General features: G+C 41.0%; 1 protein-coding gene across 1 annotated transcript; it reads left to right on the top strand.

Moving 5' to 3' along the window:
- Nucleotides 1-11,396: 11,396 nt before the first annotated feature.
- Nucleotides 11,397-12,865, top strand: LOC123425314. Its single transcript, XM_045108994.1, has 3 exons — nt 11,397-12,007; nt 12,161-12,737; nt 12,843-12,865. Exons 1-3 carry the CDS (start codon nt 11,654-11,656, stop codon nt 12,863-12,865), a joined length of 954 nt encoding a protein of 317 aa, XP_044964929.1. The 5' UTR covers nt 11,397-11,653.
- The last annotated feature ends 6,428 nt before the right edge of the window (nt 12,866-19,293 follow it).

Raw genomic sequence — 19,293 nt, 5'->3', positions numbered from 1 at the left:
CATTCACATTGATATCTATTAATGGGCATCTCCATAGCCTTTTGATATGCCGAGTCAATGTGACCATCTCCTCCTTTTTTGTCTCACAACCACCACCACACTCTATTCCACCTATAGTGTTATATCCATGGCTCACGCTCATGTATTGCGTGATAGTTATAAAAAGTTTGAGAAAGTAACAGTGCGAAAACAATTACTTGTCCAATACCGGGGTTGTGCATGATTTATATTAGTTGTGTGAGGATGATGGAGCATAGCCAAACTATATGATTTTGTAGGGATAACTTTCTTTGGCCTTGTTATTTTGAAAGTTCATGATTACCTTGCTTGTTTGCTTGAAGTATTATTGTTTTCATGTCAATAGCAAACTATTGTTTTGAATCTTACACATCTGAACATCCAGATCACACGAAAGAATTTGCGAAGGACAACTATGCTAGGTAGCATTCCACATCAAAAATTCATTCTTTATCACTTCCCTACTCGAGGATGAGCAGGAGTTAAGCTTGGGGATGTTTGATACATCTCCAACGTATCTATAATGTTTGATGGTTTCATGCTATTATCTTGTCAAACTTTGGATGTTTTGTATGCCTTTTATATCTTGTTTGAGACTAACCTATTAACTCAGTGCCAAGTGCCAGTTCCAGTTTTTTCCAAGTTTTTGACCCCTTACAGAGGAGGATTTTAAACGGAGTCCAAACGGAACGACACTGCCAAAAAGATTTTTTCCGAAACAGAAAAAGATCGGGAAGCCTTAGAATCACGGCACGGGGCCATCAGGGACCCCAAAAGCCCCCTAGGCGCGGCCTGGGGGGGCGCGCCTCCCAGGCTTGTGGGCTCCCTGGGCCTCCTCTGCCCTAGGTCTTTCGCCTATAAATTCCCTAAAATCACAGAAAAAATCAGGGGATCATCGAAAGTACTTTTCCGCCGCCGCAAGCTTCTGTCTCCGCAAGATCCCATCTGGGGCACGTTTTGGTGCCCTGCCGGAGGGGGGATTCGGATACGGAGGGCTTCTTCATCAACACCATGACTTCTCCGATGATGCGTGAGTAGTTCACCATAGACCTACGGGTCCATAGCTAGTAGCTAGATGGCTTCTTCTCTCTCTTGGATCTTCAATACAAAGTTCTCCATGATCTTCATGGATATCTATCAGATGTAATCTTCTTTTGCGGTGTGTTTGTCGAGATCCGATGAATTGTGGATTTATGATCAGATTATCTATAAATCTTATTTGAGTTTCTTCTGATCTCTCTTATGCATGATTTCATATCCTTGTAATTCTCTTCGAGTTGGGGGTTTTATTTGGCCAACTAGATCTATGATTCTTGCAATGGGAGAAGTGCTTGGTTTTGGGTTCATACCGTGCGGTGACCTCACCCAGTGACAGAAGGGGTAGCGAGGCACGCATCGTGTTGTTGCCATCAAGGGTAAAAAGATGGGGTTTTCATCATTGGTTTGAGATTATCCCTCTACGTCATGTCATCTTGCTTAAGGCGTTACTCTGTTCGTCATGAACTCAATACACTAGATGCATGCTGGATAGCGGTCGATGTGTGGAGTAATAGTAGTAGATGCAGAAAGTATCGGTCTACTTGTCTCGGACGTGATGCCTATATGTATGATCATTGCCTTAGATATCGTCATGACTTTGCGCGGTTCTATCAATTGCTCGAGAGTAATTTCTTCACCCACCGTGATATTTGCTATTTTGAGAGAAGCCTCTAGTGAACACTATGGCCCCCGGGTCTACTCCACTCCATATTTTCAGCCTTACAGTTTTTCTTCGTTTCACTTTCCGCCTTCAGATCTCACTTTGCAATCAATCTTGAAGGGATTGACAACCCCTTTATAGTGTTGGGTGCAAGCTCTTTTGTGTTTGTGAAGGTACTCTGGACTTGACAAGATTCTCCTACTGGATTGATACCTTGGTTCTCAAACTGAGGGAAATGCTTACTGCTCGTGTGATGCATCACCGTTTCCTCTTCAAGGGAAAAACCAACGCAAGCAAGTCTCCGTCAACGTGTCAATTTCTGGCGCTGTTGTTTGAGAAGTAGCACACATCCCGGTACACTGCCGGAGGCATTTCCTATAGAGTCATCATCGTTCTAAGCTTTGAGCTGTGAGTAAATAAAAGTGTGATGATCATCATTATTAGAGCATTGTCCCATGTGAGGAAATAAAAAAGAGAGGCCAAAGTTGCCCACATAAAAAAAGAGCCCAAAGATCCCAAATAAAAAAAGGAGACAAAAAGAGAGAAGGGACAATGCTACTATCGTTTTCCACACTTGTGCTTCATAATAGCACCATGTTCTTCATGATTGAGAGCTCTCGTTTCGTCACCACCATATGCTAGTGGGAATCTTCATTATATAACTTTGCTTGTATATTCCAATGATGGGCTTCCTCAAAATTGCCCTAGGTCTTCGTGAGCAAGCAAGTTGGATGCACACCCACTAGTTCTCCTTTTGAGCTTTCACATACTTATAGCTCTTGTGCATCCTTTGTATGGCAATCCCTACTCATTCACATTTATATCTATTAATGGGCATCTCCATAACCCTTTGATACGCCGAGTCAATGTGACCATCTCCTCCCTTTTTGTCTCACAACCACCACCACACTCTATTCCACCCATACTGCTATATCCATGGCTCACGCTCATTTATTTTGTGATAGTTATAAAAGGTTTGAGAAAGTAAGAGTGTGAAAACAATTACTTGGCCAATACCGGGGTTGTGCATGATTTAAATTAGTTGTGTGGGGATGATGGAGGTTTCGTTCCGTTTGGACTCCGTTTAAAATCCTTCTCTGAAAGGAGTCAAAAACACGGAAAAAACAGGAACTCGCACTTGGCACTGAGTTAATAAGTTAGTCCCAAAAAGATATAAAAGGCATACAAAACATCCAAAGTTTGACAGGATAATAGCATGAAACCATCAAAAATTATAGATACGTTGGAGACGTATCAAGCATCCCCAAGCTTAACTCCTGCTTGTCCTCGAGTAGGGAAGTGATAAAGACTGAATTTTTGATGTGGAATGCTACCTAGCATAGTTGTCCTTTGCAAGTTCTTTCGTGTGACATGAATGTTCAGATCTGTAAGATTCAAAACAATAGTTTGCTATTGACATGAAAAAATAATACTTCAAGCAAACTAGCAAGGTAATCATGAACTTTCGAAATAACAAGGCCAAAGAAAGTTATCCCTACAAAATCATATAGTCTGGCTATGCTCCATCATCCCCACACAACTAATTTAAATCATGCACAACCCCGGTATTGGCCAAGTAATTGTTTTCGCACTCTTACTTTCTCAAACCTTTTATAACTATCACGCAATACATGAGCGTGAGCCATGGATATAGCACTATAGGTGGAATAGAGTGTGGTGGTGGTTGTGATACAAAAAGGGAGGAGATGGTCACATTGACTCGGCGTATCAAAGGGATATGGAGATGCCCATTAATAGATATCAATGTGTATGAGTAGGGATTGCCATACAAAGGATGCACTAGAGCTATAAGTATGTGAAAGCTCAAAAGGAGAACTAGTGGGTGTGCATCCAACTTGCTTGCTCACGAAGACCTAGGACAATTTTGAGGAATCCCATCATTGGAATATACAAGCCAAGTTATATAGTGAAGATTCCCACTAGCATATGGTGGTGATGAAACGAGAGGCTCTCAATCATGAAGAACATGGTGCTATTATGAAGCACACAGGTGTGGAAAAAGATAGTAGCATTGTCCCTTCTCTCTTTTTCTCTCTTTTTTTATTTGGGCTCTTGGGCCTCTTTTTCTCCCTTTTTTTATTTGGGCTCTTTGGATTCTCTTTTTTCCTCACATGGGAGAATGCTCTAATAATGATGATCATCACACTTTTATTTACTCACAGCTCAAATCTCAGAACGATGATGACTCTATAGGAAATGCCTCCGGCAGTGTACCGGGATGTGCAACGATCTAGCTTGGCGTATAACGTTGAAACATCTTGCTAGCTATCTTACGATCATGCAATGGCAATATGAGAGTGACGGCACAAGTCATGAGACGGAACGGTGGGAGTTGCATGGCAATATATCTCGGAATGGCTATGAAAATGCCATAGTAGGTAGGTATGGTGGCTGTTTTGAGGAAGGCATATGGTGGGTTTGTGCACCGGCGAGAATTGCGCGGAACTAGAGATGCTAGCAATGGTGGAAGGTGAAAGTGCATATATACCATGGACTCACATTAGTCATGAAAAACTCACATACTTGTTGCGAAAGTTTTTATTAGTAATCGAAACAAAGTGCTAAACGCATACTCCTAGGGGAAGGGTTGGTAGGTGTTAACCATCGCGCGATCCCGACCGCAACACAAAGGATGACAATCAATAGATCAATTATGCTCTGACTTCCTAACATAGTGATTCACCATACGTGCATGCTACAAGAATCACTAACTTCAACACAAGTATTTCTAGATTCACAACACCCTACTAACATAACTCTTAATATAACCAAATCCACGTCTCAAAACTAATTGGGAGGAATCAACACTTCTCTTTCTACTCAATGCACATTAAGATGGAGGTTTTTGTATCCTCTTTGGGTACCTATCACCTTTGGGACTACTTTCATAGCACAAGCCAACCACCAAGTCACGCACCGCCGTGCTCTAAAAGATCTAAGTGAAGCACATAGAGCAAAATTATCTAGCTCAAAAGATATAAGTGAAGCACGATGAGCATTCTAGCAAAATCACGATGAGTGCATGTCTCTCTCGAAAGGTGTGCAGCAAGGATGTTTGTGACACAACAAAAATAAAAGACTCCTACGATACAAGACGCTCCAAGCAAAACACATATCATGTGATGAATAAAAATATAGCTCCAAGTAATGTTACCGATGGATTTGAGACGAAAGAGGGGATGCCTTCCCGGGGCATCCCCAAGCTTAGGCTTTTTGGTGTCCTTGAATTTGGCTTGGGATGTCTTGGGAATCCCCAAGCTTGAGATCTTTCCACGCATTATCTCTTTGTCCATAAGAACATCACCCAAAACTTGAAAACTTCACAACACAAAACTTAAACAGAAACTCGTGATAACATTAGCACAAGAAAACAAACCACCACCTCTTTAGGTATTGTGACAATCTTGATTTCTATTTATATTGGTGTTAGATTACTGTATTCTCACTTTTCCATGTCTAGTACCCCCCGATACTATCCATAGTTTCATCAAAACAAGCAACCAGCTCAACAAAAACAGAATGTGTCAAAAACAGACCAGTCTGTAGAAATATGTATACTTCGTATACTTCTGATACCTCAAAAATTCTGAACAATTACGACTACCTGGGCAAAAGGCATATCAACCAGCAGCAAAAAGAATCAACTCAAAATATCTTTTTTAATAAAAATGAAAAATAATCTCGTGAGCGAAAAGTTTCTGTCTTTTTCCAGCAAGATCAAACAACCATCACCAAGACTAGTCATAAAGGTTTTGCTTGGCTCAAACACAAAAATAAACACAAAAGACACTATCATAACAGAATTATGATGGTGTTCACGCAACAAAACAGAAAGAAAAAGATAAATTCATTGGGTTGCCTCCCAACAAGCGGTATTGTTTAACGCTCTTAGTTAGGCATTGATAATTCAATGATGCTCACATAAAAAGTAGTAATCGGACACGAAGAGAGCATCATGAAACAATATGATAAACATATCTAAGTCTAACATACTTCCTATGCATAGGCATTTTATAGGAAAACAGACTGTCAGGACAACCAATAGTTATCATATGCAAGGACGAAGAAAGAGACAATAGCAATCTCAACATAACGAGAGGTAATTTGGTAACATGAAAGTTCCTACCACAATATTTTCCTCTCTCATAGAAATTACATGTGGGATCATATTCAAATTCAACAATATATCTATCACAAAGGATATTCTTTTCATGATCCACATGCATGCAAAGTTGACGCTCTTCAAAAATAGTGGGATTATCATCAACTAAATTCATGAATTCTCCGAACCCACTTTCAATAATATTGCAAACATCATAATCATCATGAGGCTTAAACAAATTTTCAAGATCATAAGGAAAATCATTACCGCAATCATGATCATTGCAACAAGTACTGGACATAGCAAAACTAGCATCCCCAAGCTTAGGGTTTTGCATATTTTTAGCATGATTGACACTAATAGGATTTATAGTGAAACCATTGCAATCATGATTTTCATTCAAGAAGCCCTCGTGAATCACTTCATAAATTTTTTCATCACGATTTTCAGATTCACGCATCTCAAGCAAAACTCCATAGAGAAAGTCAAGTGTACTCAACTCACTAGCAATTGGTTCAACATAGTTGGACCTCTTGAAAAGATTAGCAAGTGGATGAGGGTCCATATCAATAGATTTTCAGCAAGCGAAGATGCAAGCATATTGAAGGCACATAGCACACAAGCGAACAGAAAGCAAGCGAAAGAAAAGGGCAAACGAAAAAGGCAAATAAAAAAGGCAAATATTTTTGTAAATTTTTGTTTTTCAGAAGTGGGGGAGAGGAAAACGAGAGGCAAAAAAGTAAATGCAAGAGATGAGTTTGCGACACTTACTTGGATGAGTTCTTGACTTGATCCTCCCCGCAAAGGCGCCCGAAATTCTTCTGCTACGGCAACGGACAACAGCGCCATAAATTGGCACGTTGACGGAGACTTGTCTTGCGCTGGTTTTTCCCTTGAAGAGGAAAGGGTGATGCAGCACAGGAGCAGTAAGTATCTCCCTCAGTTTAAGAACCAAGGTATCAATCCAGTAGGAGAATCTCGTCAAGTCCAGAGTACCTGCACAAACACAAAAGAGCTTGCACCCAACGCTATAAAGGGGTTGTCAATCCCTTCAAGTTTGATTGCAAAGTGAGATCTAAAGGCGAAAAGTGTAACGAAGTAAAAGTATAAGGCTGAAAATATGATGTGAAGTAGACCCGGGGGCCATAGTGTTCACTAGAGGCTTCTCTCAAAATAGCAAATATTACGGTGGGTGAACAAATTAATCTCGAGCAATTGATAGAACCACGCAAACTCATGACGATATCTAAGGCAATGATCATACATATAGGCATCACGTCTGAGACAAGTAGACCGATACTTTCTGCATCTACTACTACTACTCCACACATCGACCGCTATCCAACATGCATCTAGTGTATTGAGTTCATGACGAACGAGTAACGCCTTAAGCAAGATGACATGATGTAGAGGGATAAACTCAAACCAATGATGAAATCCCCATCTTTTTACCCTTGATGGCAACAACACGATGTGTGCCTCGCTACCCCTTCTGTCACTGGGTGAGGTCACCGCACGGTATGAACCCAAAACCAAGCACTTCTCCCATAGCAAGAATCATAGATCAAGCTAGCCAAACAAAACCCACAACTCGAAGAGAATTACAAGGATATGAAATCATGCATAAGAGAGATCAGAAGAAACTCAAATAAGATTCATAGATAATCTGATCATAAATCCACAATTCATCGGATCTCGACAAACACACCACAAAAGAAGATTATATCGGATAGATCTCCATGGAGATCATGGAGAACTTTGTATTGAAGATCCAAGAGAGAGAAGAAGCCATCTAGCTACTAGCTATGGACTCGTAGGTCTATGGTGAACTACTCACGCATCATCGGAGAGGTCATGGTGTTGATGAAGAAGCCCTCCGTATCCGAATCCCCCCTCCGGCAGGGCACCAGAACGTTCCCCAGATGGGATCTTGCGGAGACAGAAGCTTGCGGCGGTGGAAAAGTACTTTCGATGATCTCTTGATTTTTTCTAGGATTTTAGGGAATATATAGGCTAAAGACCTAGGACAGAGGTGGCCTAGGGAGCCCACAAGCCTGGGAGGCGCGGGGCCCCCAGGCCGCGGCTAGGGGGCTTGTGGGGTCCCGGGTGGCCCCCTGCCTTGGTTCTCAAGCTTCCCGGTCTTCTTCTGTTTCGGAAAAAATCTTTTTGGAGGTTTCGTTCCGTTTGGACTCCGTTTAAAATCCTCCTCTGAAAGGGGTCAAAAATACGGAAAAAACAGGAACTGGCACTTGGCACTGAGTTAATAATTAGTCCCAAAAAGATATAAAAGGCATACAAAACATCCAAAGTTTGACAGGATAATAGCATGAAACCATCAAAAATTATAGATATGTTGGAGACGTATCAGTCACCAGGGACCCCACAAGCCCTCATGGTGCGGCCAGGGGGCCCGCGCCTCCGAGGCTTGTGGGCTCCCTGGGCCTCCCCTGCCCTAGCTCTTTTGCCTATATATTCCCTAAAATCCCAGAAAAAATCAGGGGATCCACGAAAAAACTTTTCCGCCGCCGCAAGCTTCTGTCTCCGCAAGATCCCATCTGGGGCACGTTCTAGTGCCCTGCTGGAGGGGGGGATTCTGATACGGAGGGCTTCTTCATCAACACCATGACCTCTCCGATGATGCGTGAGTAGTTCACCATAGACCTACGGGTTCATATCTAGTAGCTAGATGGCTTCTTCTCTCTCTTGGATCTTCAATACAAAGTTCTCCATGATCTTCATGGATATCTATCCGATGTAATCTTCTTTTGCGATGTGTTTGTAGAGATTCGATGAATTGTGGATTTATGATCAGATTATCTATGAATCTTATTTGAGTTTCTTCTGATCTCTCTTATGCATGATTTCATATCCTTGTAATTCTCTTCGAGTTGTGGGTTTTGTTTGGCCAGCTTGATCTATGATTCTTGCAATGGGAGAAGTGCTTGGTTTTGGGTTCATACCGTGCGGTGGCCTCACCCAGTGATAGAAGGGGTAGCGAGGCACGTATCATGTTGTTGCCATCAAGGGTAAAAAGATGGGGTTTTCATCATTGGTTTGAGTTTATCCCTCTACATCATGTCATCTTGCTTAAGGTGTTACTTTGTTCGTCATGAACTCAATACACTAGATGCATGCTGGATAGCGGTCGATGTGTGAAGTAATAGTAGTAGATGCAGAAAGTATAGGTCTACTTGTCTCGGATGTGATGCTTATATGTATGATCATTGCCTTAGATATCGTCATGACTTTGCGCGGTTCTATCAATTGCTCGACAGTAATTTGTTCACCCACCGTAATATTTGCTATTTTCTGAGAAGCCTCTAGTGAACACTATGGCCCCCGGGTCTACTTCACATCATATTTTCAGCCTTACACTTTTACTTCGTTGCACTTTCTGCCTTCAGTTCTCACTTTACAATCAATCTTGAAGGTATTGACAACCCCTTTGGAGGTGTTTGTTTCATCTTTTTTTGCCCCGCATCCGTTTACAGTGTAAACAGATACCTTTACCCATGTTTGGTAATAACACACTGTAATCAACTTCCACCGTAATCAGATCCAGGCCAGTTATCCCTCGTTGCCCCCCACCCCCCACCGGTAACGCGCGTTACCTCCTCACCCCGAGCGCTCCTCCTCCCTCCACGCCTCCCCTCGATCCCCATCTGCGCCGCCACCCCCCTCGATCTCCTTCAAGTCCAACGCCGCCGCCACCTCCCCTCGATCTCCGTCCAGCCGCCGACGACTCCCCTCGGTCCTCTCCTCCTGGTCTAGCCGCTTGGAAGGAAGACACGCCGCCGGAACGCCAGCCGCCGCCGCCACACCGCCGGAACGCCAGCCGCCGCCGCCACGCCACCGACGGAGATGTATGGTTAAAGCTAGCGACGAGGAGCACCAAGGCCCGTCTCCGGATTTCCAATTGATCTATCCCTCCTCCATCAACCTCGTGCCGTGGATCTGGAGGTTAGGTTACCGATCCCTCTTCTTGATCTGGAAGTCCGAAAAATGCATGTTCTTTATCTGTTCTTGATCAATTAGTTATTTGTGATGGATGATGTGTAGCATATATTTGTTCTTGATCAATTAGTTAACTCATCAACTGATAGAACCGTTCCTGGAAACAAATGAAAAAGGGGCTTTTTCTTGTCTGAATGAAGGACATACACCAGTTTTTGTTGGTGCCAGATGATGCCTGTTGTTATAGAGCTATATTTTTCGCTCGTGTACAGTAGGACATACACCAGTTTTTGTTGGTGCCGTGCAGACAAATGTGACATCAAATTTATCTTCCTTTCTTTGCATGACTAATTGCACCTTAATTATGTATATTTTCCTTATGCTTATATATCGCATTCTACTTTTCAGTTATGGCTCGTCTTCCCTTGAGTGCGAGACGTGGAAGGAGAAACGCAACATTTTTGAATCTGACCACTTCCATCATGCTTGTATATTATTATGTGTGGTTAATGTTTGCATTAGCTTATAAGAGAAAATGTTGGAAAATAGAAAGGAGAATTAAAATTAGAGAGTTAAGGGGAGAGAACTTGTACCGGCTAATTGGTGAGAGCGATGCTATGTGTATAAGTCAGCTTCGTATGGATAGGAGAACATTTCATATATTATGTGAGATGGTGAGAGATGTTAGTGGTCTAAAGGGTACGAGGAACACATCTTTAGAGGAGATAGTGGCATCGTTCTTGTATGTATTATCACACCATCTTAAAAATAGGACAGTAGGAAAATTCTTCTATCGAAGCCCGGAGCCGGTTAGTAGAAACTTCAATGCTTGTCTTCTAGCTGTCCTGAAGCTGCACCATCTGCTACTTAAGAAACCTGAACCTATACCCGAGGATTGCACGGATGATAAATGGAAGTATTTCAAGGTAAATAACTATTAAGAAAAAATATTATTCACCAGATGATCTCAATAGTGGTAAAAGATGCTAATATTTTCACATTGTTGTTTATATTGTAGAATTGCCTTGGAGCGTTAGACGGCACACACATAGACGTAACTGTCCCAGCTAATCTGAAAGGAAGATATAGATCAAGGTTGGGTGATATAGATACAAATGTGTTAGGTGTATGTGCACCTGACATGCAGTTCATCTACATATTACCTGGTTGGGAGGGTTCTGCACACGATGGTCGTGTTCTTAGGGATGCCATTTCAAGGCCAAATGGGTTACATGTCCCCGAAGACCAATATTACCTTGTCGATGCTGGCTACACAAACGCAAGAGGATTTCTAGCTCCATACCGAGGTCAAAGATACCACTTGGGTGGTTGGACACCACAAAACCCACCTCGTAGTGCGGAGGAGTATTTCAACATGCGCCACGCTAGAGCCCGAAATATTATAGAAAGGGCCTTTGGAAGGCTCAAGGGTCGTTGGGCAATTTTGAGGTCCCCTTCATTTTTCCCTATGAAGACCCAATGTCGAATCATCATGGCATGCGCGCTCTTGCATAATCTTATATTGCAAAATATGCCTATCGACCCAGTTGATATGGACGAGCAATTAATGCAAGAAACACTGGAAGACATGGACGGAGAAGTAGACCAACCAGAATTCATCACTTCTATATCTACTTCGAATGAGTGGACAAATTTTCGGAATGGTCTTGCTCAGAGCATGTATAATAGACATAGGGCTGCTAGGGCGCATTGAGGTATAAACTATTTGTGTTTGTTCATTTTCTTTCTCTATGTTTCTTTTAGTTTTAATAGATAAGCTATGATTGCATCACATTTGCATTTGTTTTCTTTCATATATATTTGCCATCTCATTTGTAGCCATTCTTTCTTGTGTAGATATGGACCGCGTGGATAGCTCAACCACGTTGCGTGGAAGAGGCAGGAACAAAAGGAATTGGACTTCCGATGAGGACGATGAGCTAATTAAAGCCTTGTATGAGTTGTCTTTGGATCCGAGGTGGAAATCCGATGGTTCATTCAAAGGTGGGTACTTGGCAATATTGGAAAAACATCTTGCTGAGAAGTGTCCAGGCCGTGGTATCACCGGAGTTCCACACATTGAATCAAGAGTGAGGCACTTCAGGAAGAAATTTGGTGCTCTTGAAGTAATGATATCCAAAAGTGGTTTTACATGGGATGGAAATAGGAAGATGATTCAATGCGAGAAGGCACAATATGAAGAACATTGTAAGGTAGATCACTTCAACCACTAAAACTGAATTTCTCACTAATGCATTGTGCTGAATTTGTTTGCAATTGCACCTTGGTTACCTATTGTTGTAGTGTAACTTTTTCCTTATTGTCCATGCTAAAACCAACTTCCTTATTTTGTAAAAATCATGTAGAATCACAATGAGGCTAAGGGATTGTATGGTGTATCATTTCCATACTTTGAGCAATTGGCTGCTATCTATGGCAAGGACATCGCAACAGGGGAAAATGCTGAAGGCTTTGGAGAGGCAGTCGGAAACTTGGAGAAGGAAATTGCTATGGAGGAAGAAGAAAATGAGGAAGAGGATATGATCTCAACAGGGACAGCTAGACGGTCCATTGACACTTGCTCTATTGATACAACTAGTTCTAAGAGACAAAAGAAGGAGCCAAGGCCAAAGAGGGCGACGGGACCAAGCGATCCTTTTGCAGCCATGCTTCAAGATGTCAACAACCAGCTAAACAGTGTGACACAACATGTTGGTACAATGGCAACAACATTTTCAGCAGCAATGGCACGAGAAACAACCCAAGAGGACCCTCAACAGAAATCAAGAGAAAAGGCAATTAGTGAATTATCTAGGCTTGCATTCACTGGGAGCGAGATTGTTGACGCTGCAACTATATTTGCTAAAACTCCAGAACACATGAACATGATGCTTGTGCTTCCAGAAATCCTTAGGAGGGACTTCGTCCTCAAAATGCTCTCGGGTATCCCTTTTTCTAAACTCTCCAGTTTACATCATCAGCTTTGATAATATGTGCTATCTTGTGTTCCTTATATCTAACTCGTGCTTGTTGGCTGCTCATTGGCAGATGAAAGAAAGAAGCAAGGTTGATGGGAAAGAAGGCCCTTCTCCACTATTGGTGTGACATGACTGGTGTGTATAAAACCCACCTCATTTTACTACTGTTCTACTTGCCTACTTTTCCTTAGTGCCAAGTTTTGGCTCATCAGATGTGCCACTGAAAATTCACCAGTGGACAGGTGATCACGGTTTTTGCCGCCTCAAAAGTCACTGAAAATTCCATTGCAAAAGCTACTGTTATCAGTTTCATTCTCCGTTCTGGAAACGGAGAAATGTTCAAGTCTGTAGATAGATAGGTAGATGATTGAGGGTGTGGATAATGATGATGGTCATGATTCATGTGGCGTTTGGCTTAAATTTGAACCATAAACAGGGCCTTAAGGGCTAAGGGCTGCTGGCCAGTTCTTTTATTGTTGGGCCTGCTGCAGCCGACAACTATGTTAATGTCTGAATATATTTCGTGGCCTGAATATTTATCAGATTATATGTTCTTGCAGTATACAACATTGATGTTTGTGTTAGTAATCCAAAATATATGACAGTGCTTTTCATTTTTTTGGTTCTTGCATAATAATCCATATGCGTGCATTACACCTGAGAATGGCTGATTTATATTTGTCTATCTAGTCGACAACAACGACAATAACCTACTTATTGTAGTTGTATGTTATAGCTACAGTGGTGTATTTGTATGATTAATACTTTTGCTAATCATTTCTTATCCAACCCATGCTTATTGGCAAATTAGAGAAATAGCCAGGGTTGATGAAAATGAACATTATTTTTCAAGACTGGTGCGGCGAGATTGAAGGAACATTCCAGGGTTGATGATGAAGCTGGTTTGCAAGAGTCTTGACTTGAAAAATGATGTTAATTCTGAATTTGTATCTATGGTTTAATATCCTCATTTATAACTCTGGAGTGTTCTTCAATTCTGGCATTTTATTTTATTTTGAAGTGTGTTTAAATCCTGCCTAAGAATTTGTAGGGAAGTATTTATGTTTATTCATGTAAAATGCTTTTAAAAGTTCTATGCGAAATAGATGGTTTTGAAATGATGTTCACTGATGTATGTGTAAAGCTAGCGCCGGTTTGATTCTGTGATGTAATCTGATTACACATATCTTTCAAACGCAGTCTTGTAACTTGATACCTTTACATGCATGAAACAAACAGAAAAGCAAATGGTCCTGTTACATCACGGTCCCGCTGCTACCTGATTCCATTACCAGTCCCGTTACCTTGCGCTGTACCAAACACCTCCTTTATAGCGTTGGGTGCAAGCTCTTTTGTGTTTGCGCAGTTACTCTAGACTTGACAAGATTCTCCTACTGGATTGATACCTTGATTCTCAAACTGAGGGAAATACTTACTGCTCCTGTGCTGCATCACCCTTTCCTCTTCAAGGGAAAAACCAACGCAAGCAAGTCTCCGTCAATGTGTCAATTTCTGGCGCTGTTGTTTGAGAAGTAGCAGAGGGCTTCTTCATCAACACCATTGCCTCTCCGATGATGCGTGAGTAGTTTACAACAGACCTTCGGGTCCATAGCTAGTAGCTAGATGGCTTCTTCTCTCTCTTGGATCTTCAATACAAAGTTCTCCATGATCTTCATGGAGATCTATCCGATGTAATCTTCTTTTGCGGTGTGTTTGTCGAGAACCGATGAATTGTAGATTTATGATCAGATTATCCATGAATATTATTTGAGTCTCCTCTGATCTCTTATATGCATGATTTCGTATCCTTGTAATTCTCTTCGAGTTGTGGGTTTTGTTTGGCCAACTTGATCTATAATTCTTGCAATGGGAGAAGTGCTTGGTTTTGGGTTCATACCGTGCGGTGTCCTCACCCAGTGACAGAAGGGGTAGCGAGGCACGCATCATGTTGTTGCCATCAAGGGTAAAAAGATGGGGTTTATATCTATTGCATGAATTTATCCCTCTACATCATGTCATCTTGCTTAAGGCGTTACTCTGTTTGTTATGAACTCAATACACTAGATGCATGCTGGATAGCGGTCGATGCGTGGAGTAATATTAGTAGATGCAGAAAGTATCGGTCTACTTGTCTCGGACGTGATGCCTATATGTATGATCAATTCCTTAGATATCATCATGACTTCGCGCGGTTCTATCAATTGCTCGACAGTAATTCGTTCACCCACCGTAATACTTGCTATCATGAGAGAAGCCTCTAGTGAACACTATGGCCCCCGGGTATACTTCACATCATATTTTCAGCTCTACACTTTTACTTTGTTGCACTTTCCACCTTCAGATCTCACCTTGCAATTAATCGTGAAGGGATTGACAACCCCTTTATAGTGTTGGGTGCAAGTTTGTTTGTTTTTGCGCAGGTACATTGGTGACTTGTCTTGATACTCCTACCGGATTGATACCTTGGTTCTTAAACTGGGGGAAATACTTACTGCTACTATGCTGCATCACCCTTTCCTCTTCAAGGGAAAAACCAATGCAAGCTCAAGAGGTAGCAGAGTTCTATATGATCATGCAAAGCATCGTGTTGATGAACAAACTAGTCATGTGAAGTGATGATGGCATTTGCATGTCAATATATCTCGGAATGGCTATGTAAATGCCATGATAGGTAGGTATGGTGGATGTTTTTAGTAGGATATAAAAATGTTTATGTGCAATAGAGCGTGTCATGTCATGGGGTTTGGATGCACCGACAAAAGTTGCACCGATCCTTAAGGTGAGGACGGGCGAAGCACGGTATGGAAGAGGCTAGAAAATATGAGGAGGTGAGATTGTGTATGTCCATGGTGTCACATTAGTTTTATCACAAATCAAAGTACTACTCGCATGCCCCGAGGGAGAGGGTTGGTAGGAATTGACCATCGCGTGACTCCGACTCAAAACAACACAAGGTTTTCAACGAGGAATACAAATGCTCACACATCATCACCGTGCCTTTTTAATTTTCTTAGATGAACAAGAAGTTTAACATCTCTTAATTATCCGAATTAATAATAATGCACTCACACCTTTTTCATGTCACCACATCATTATCATTAACCCATAATTTCTCTATATGTGCTACATGATGGTTTTTATCATCATTCATTGGATACTCATTATGTTCGATCTAGTCTTATGACCCATGAAAATTACCTTCACTATTTGTCCAGCTCTCAAACAAATATAAGTGAATAATGAGAGCATAATATTTCTATAAAATCTACACTCCACCGTGCTCAAAAAGATATAAGTGAAGTACTAGAGCAACTGCTAAGGTCGAAAGACATAAGTGGAGCACATAGAGTATTCTAACAAATTGTGATGATGTGGTCTCTCTCTAAAATAGGTGTGTCCAGCAAACAATGAATTTGGTATACTGAAAGTAAAATCAAACAAAAGCAAATGATGCTCCAAGCAAAACTCATATCATGTGACGAATAAAAATATAGCTCCAAGTAACACACATATTGATTGAGACGAAAAGAGGGGATGCCTTCCGGGGCATCCCCAAGATTAGGTGCTCGATTCTTCGTAGAATATTACCTTTGGGTGCCTTGGTCATCCCCATGCTTAGGTTTTTTCTACATTTGTCCATCGGGACAATACCCAAAACTTGAAAACTTTAATCACATAAAAGTCAACAAAGCTTTGTGACATCCATTAGTATAAGCAACATATCAAATACTTTAAAGTGTTGTTACATATTGATTATTATTTATTTTAGCATGGGTAATGTATATTAACTCCTCCATGGATTATACACCCCGATACAATCCATAGCATCATCAAAACAAGCGAACTACACATGCAAAAACAGAATCCGACTGAAACAGAACATTTTGTAGTAATATGTAATGAACCTATACTTCTGTAACTCCCAAATTTCTGAAAAAAATAGGAGTACCTGAGGAATTTGTATAGAAATACTGTGAACAAATTCAGCTTAAAAAGTTGTTCTAGTAAAATCAGAGAAATTCTTCACTGGACATCAAAGTTTTTTTTTTGCAATGTATCAATTCTATTCATCATGCAAATCATCCCAAAGGATTTACTTGGCACAAGCACCATTTAAAACATAAAAACACAATCATTACAGAGGCAATAATCATGTTATCATACAGTAACAGGAATAAAAAGAAAATATTAAAGATAACTATTGGGTTGCCTCCCAACGAGCGTTATTGTTTTACGCCCCTAGTTAGGCATATTGCATAGTTTCAAGTGTTGTCATCTTTGTCATCAAGCTCCTTAATAATACCACCTTGGATAGTGGGAACAAGATAAGACTTGAGAATAGGATCCTTTATCATATTTATGAAGTTGGGGTGAACACTAATCGTTTTGAGATCTTCGTTTCTTTTAGTAGGAGGTGTGCTAATGCTCTTAGGAACGTATATGAACTTGGGACTTTTGTCCCGAGAAGCACTATCATTAGTTTTAGATTGTGTAAAAGCGGAACCTACTTTGTGAATCACCTCCTCCATTTTATCAATTCTACTCAAACCTTGTTCCACCCTGTCATCAATAATAATGTCAGTTTCCTTTAAGGATGTCAAAGTCATTCCTACACGTGACCTAATTTGAGTGATATGATTATGCATTTTTATCTAACTCCTCAATTGGTTCTTGAGTAACCATTTTCCTTTCAATAGCATCAATTATTCGCATAACATGTTCCAAGGTTAAATTGGTCTCATTAATGATAATGGGTGGTGTTTCAACAAGATTTTCAATGGCATTATAGGCATCCAAAGTGTGACACATAAGGAAATTACCACCGGTGATGATGTCAAGGACAAACTATACCAAGTTGTCACACCAACATAAAATTTATGGAGCAAGGTAGTAGTGGATAGCTTATTAGTTGCTTTATCCTAGGCATAGCAAATCCTATACTATGCATCTTTCAAACTTTCTCCTCCCCTTTGCTTAAAATTGACAACATCATTATTGGGAGTAACACGAACAAAGGAAGAACTAGCCATGACTTCAAACAAGAAGATAAGTAGAAAGCAAAGATAAATATTTTTGTATTTTTATTTTTTAATGAGACAAAATAAATATACCAACAAATAAAAAGAGGAAGAAGTGAATGAAATTTTTTGTGGAGTTACTTGGTAGTTGGTGATGATATTCCCCAGCAATGGCGCCAGAAATCCTTCCTGATACTCATGATCTGCGTTGGGTTTTCTGTGAAGAGGGACGGGTTATCGCAACACTAAGTGGGTAAGTATTTCCCTCAGTTATGAAACCAAGGTTTATCAAACCAATGGGAATATCAACCACAAACGTATTCAACAGCTGCACACAAAAGAACAAACAACTTGCACCCAACACGGGCAAGAGGGTTGTCAGTCCTCTTTCTTGTTATTTGCAAGCAAGTGAGGTGTGTAGATAATTTTAGATAGCAAGATAAAATAAAAACAAGTAAATGGCATCAAGGTAATGAATTTTTATCAATACATTGTGAATAGACCCGGGGGGCCATAACTTTCCCTAATGGCATCTCTCATGGTGGGTAAACAAATTACTGTTGGGCAATTGACAGAAAAGCAGATAGTTATGTGATATTCACGACAATGATCATGTGTATATAGGCATCACGTCTATAAACAAATAGGTCGTCTCCTGCCTGCACCTATTACTATTACTCCACTCCTCGACCGTTATCCAGCATGCATCTAGAGTATTAAGTAAAACAGAGTAATGCATGGAGAACAATGACATGATGTAGACAAAGTAAACTCAAGCAATATGAATAAACCCCATTGTTTTATCATTAGTATCAGCAACACAAAGACACATCTTATCCCGTTCTATCACTGGGATATAGAAATTCGCCACGTTGAACCTACCACAACGCACCTCTCTCACCAAAAAATATCGATCTAGTTGACCAAAATATTTCAATAGATCGGAGAGAATTACGAAGCTATCATAATCATGCACATAAGAATCATATAAGTATTCAGAGGTGACTCAAATATTTATCATGAATAATCTGAACATAAACCCACAATTCATTGGATCCCAACAAACGCGCCGCACAAAAGGAATTACATCATATGGATCAAAGCGAAGATATGATGATCATTGTATTGAAGATCAAAGAAAGAGATTCCCATCTAGGTACTCACTATGGACCCGTAGGTTTGTGCTGAACTACTCACACATCATCGTGAGGGTAGCAAGGTTGATGAAGAGGCCCTCTGTGATCGATCCCCCCCCCCTCGGGCAGGGTGCCAGAACGGGTCTCCAGATGGCCTCCCGTTGGAACAAAGACTTTAGTCTTGGATAAGAATCTACAACGCACTAGAACGCCCTTGCTGACGATTCTTTACTGCGACAACATCTAGGGTTCCTGGAATAATGCAGTAGCGTAAAATGTGTTTCGGGACTCCCTCTGGTGTTTTTAGGGTAGATGAGAATTTATAAGCCAAAGAAGAGAGTCGGGACGGCCACGAGGTAGGCACAAG

The sequence above is a fragment of the Hordeum vulgare genome, chromosome 2H (assembly GCF_904849725.1).
Source record: "Hordeum vulgare subsp. vulgare chromosome 2H, MorexV3_pseudomolecules_assembly, whole genome shotgun sequence".
NCBI classification, from domain to species: domain Eukaryota; kingdom Viridiplantae; phylum Streptophyta; class Magnoliopsida; order Poales; family Poaceae; genus Hordeum; species Hordeum vulgare.
The sequence above is the reverse complement of the archived record's forward strand: the minus strand, read 5'-3'. Positions and strand labels throughout refer to the sequence as shown.

Excerpts from the sequence above, each read along its gene's own strand:
- LOC123425314 (XM_045108994.1), top strand. The coding sequence starts at position 11,654 with ATGGACCGCGTGGATAGCTCAACCACGTTGCGTGGAAGAGGCAGGAAC. Across the intron at positions 12,008-12,160 it reads AATATGAAGAACATTGTAAG|AATCACAATGAGGCTAAGGG; the intron begins GTAGATCACTTC and ends AAAATCATGTAG. Across the intron at positions 12,738-12,842 it reads CGTCCTCAAAATGCTCTCGG|ATGAAAGAAAGAAGCAAGGT; the intron begins GTATCCCTTTTT and ends GCTCATTGGCAG.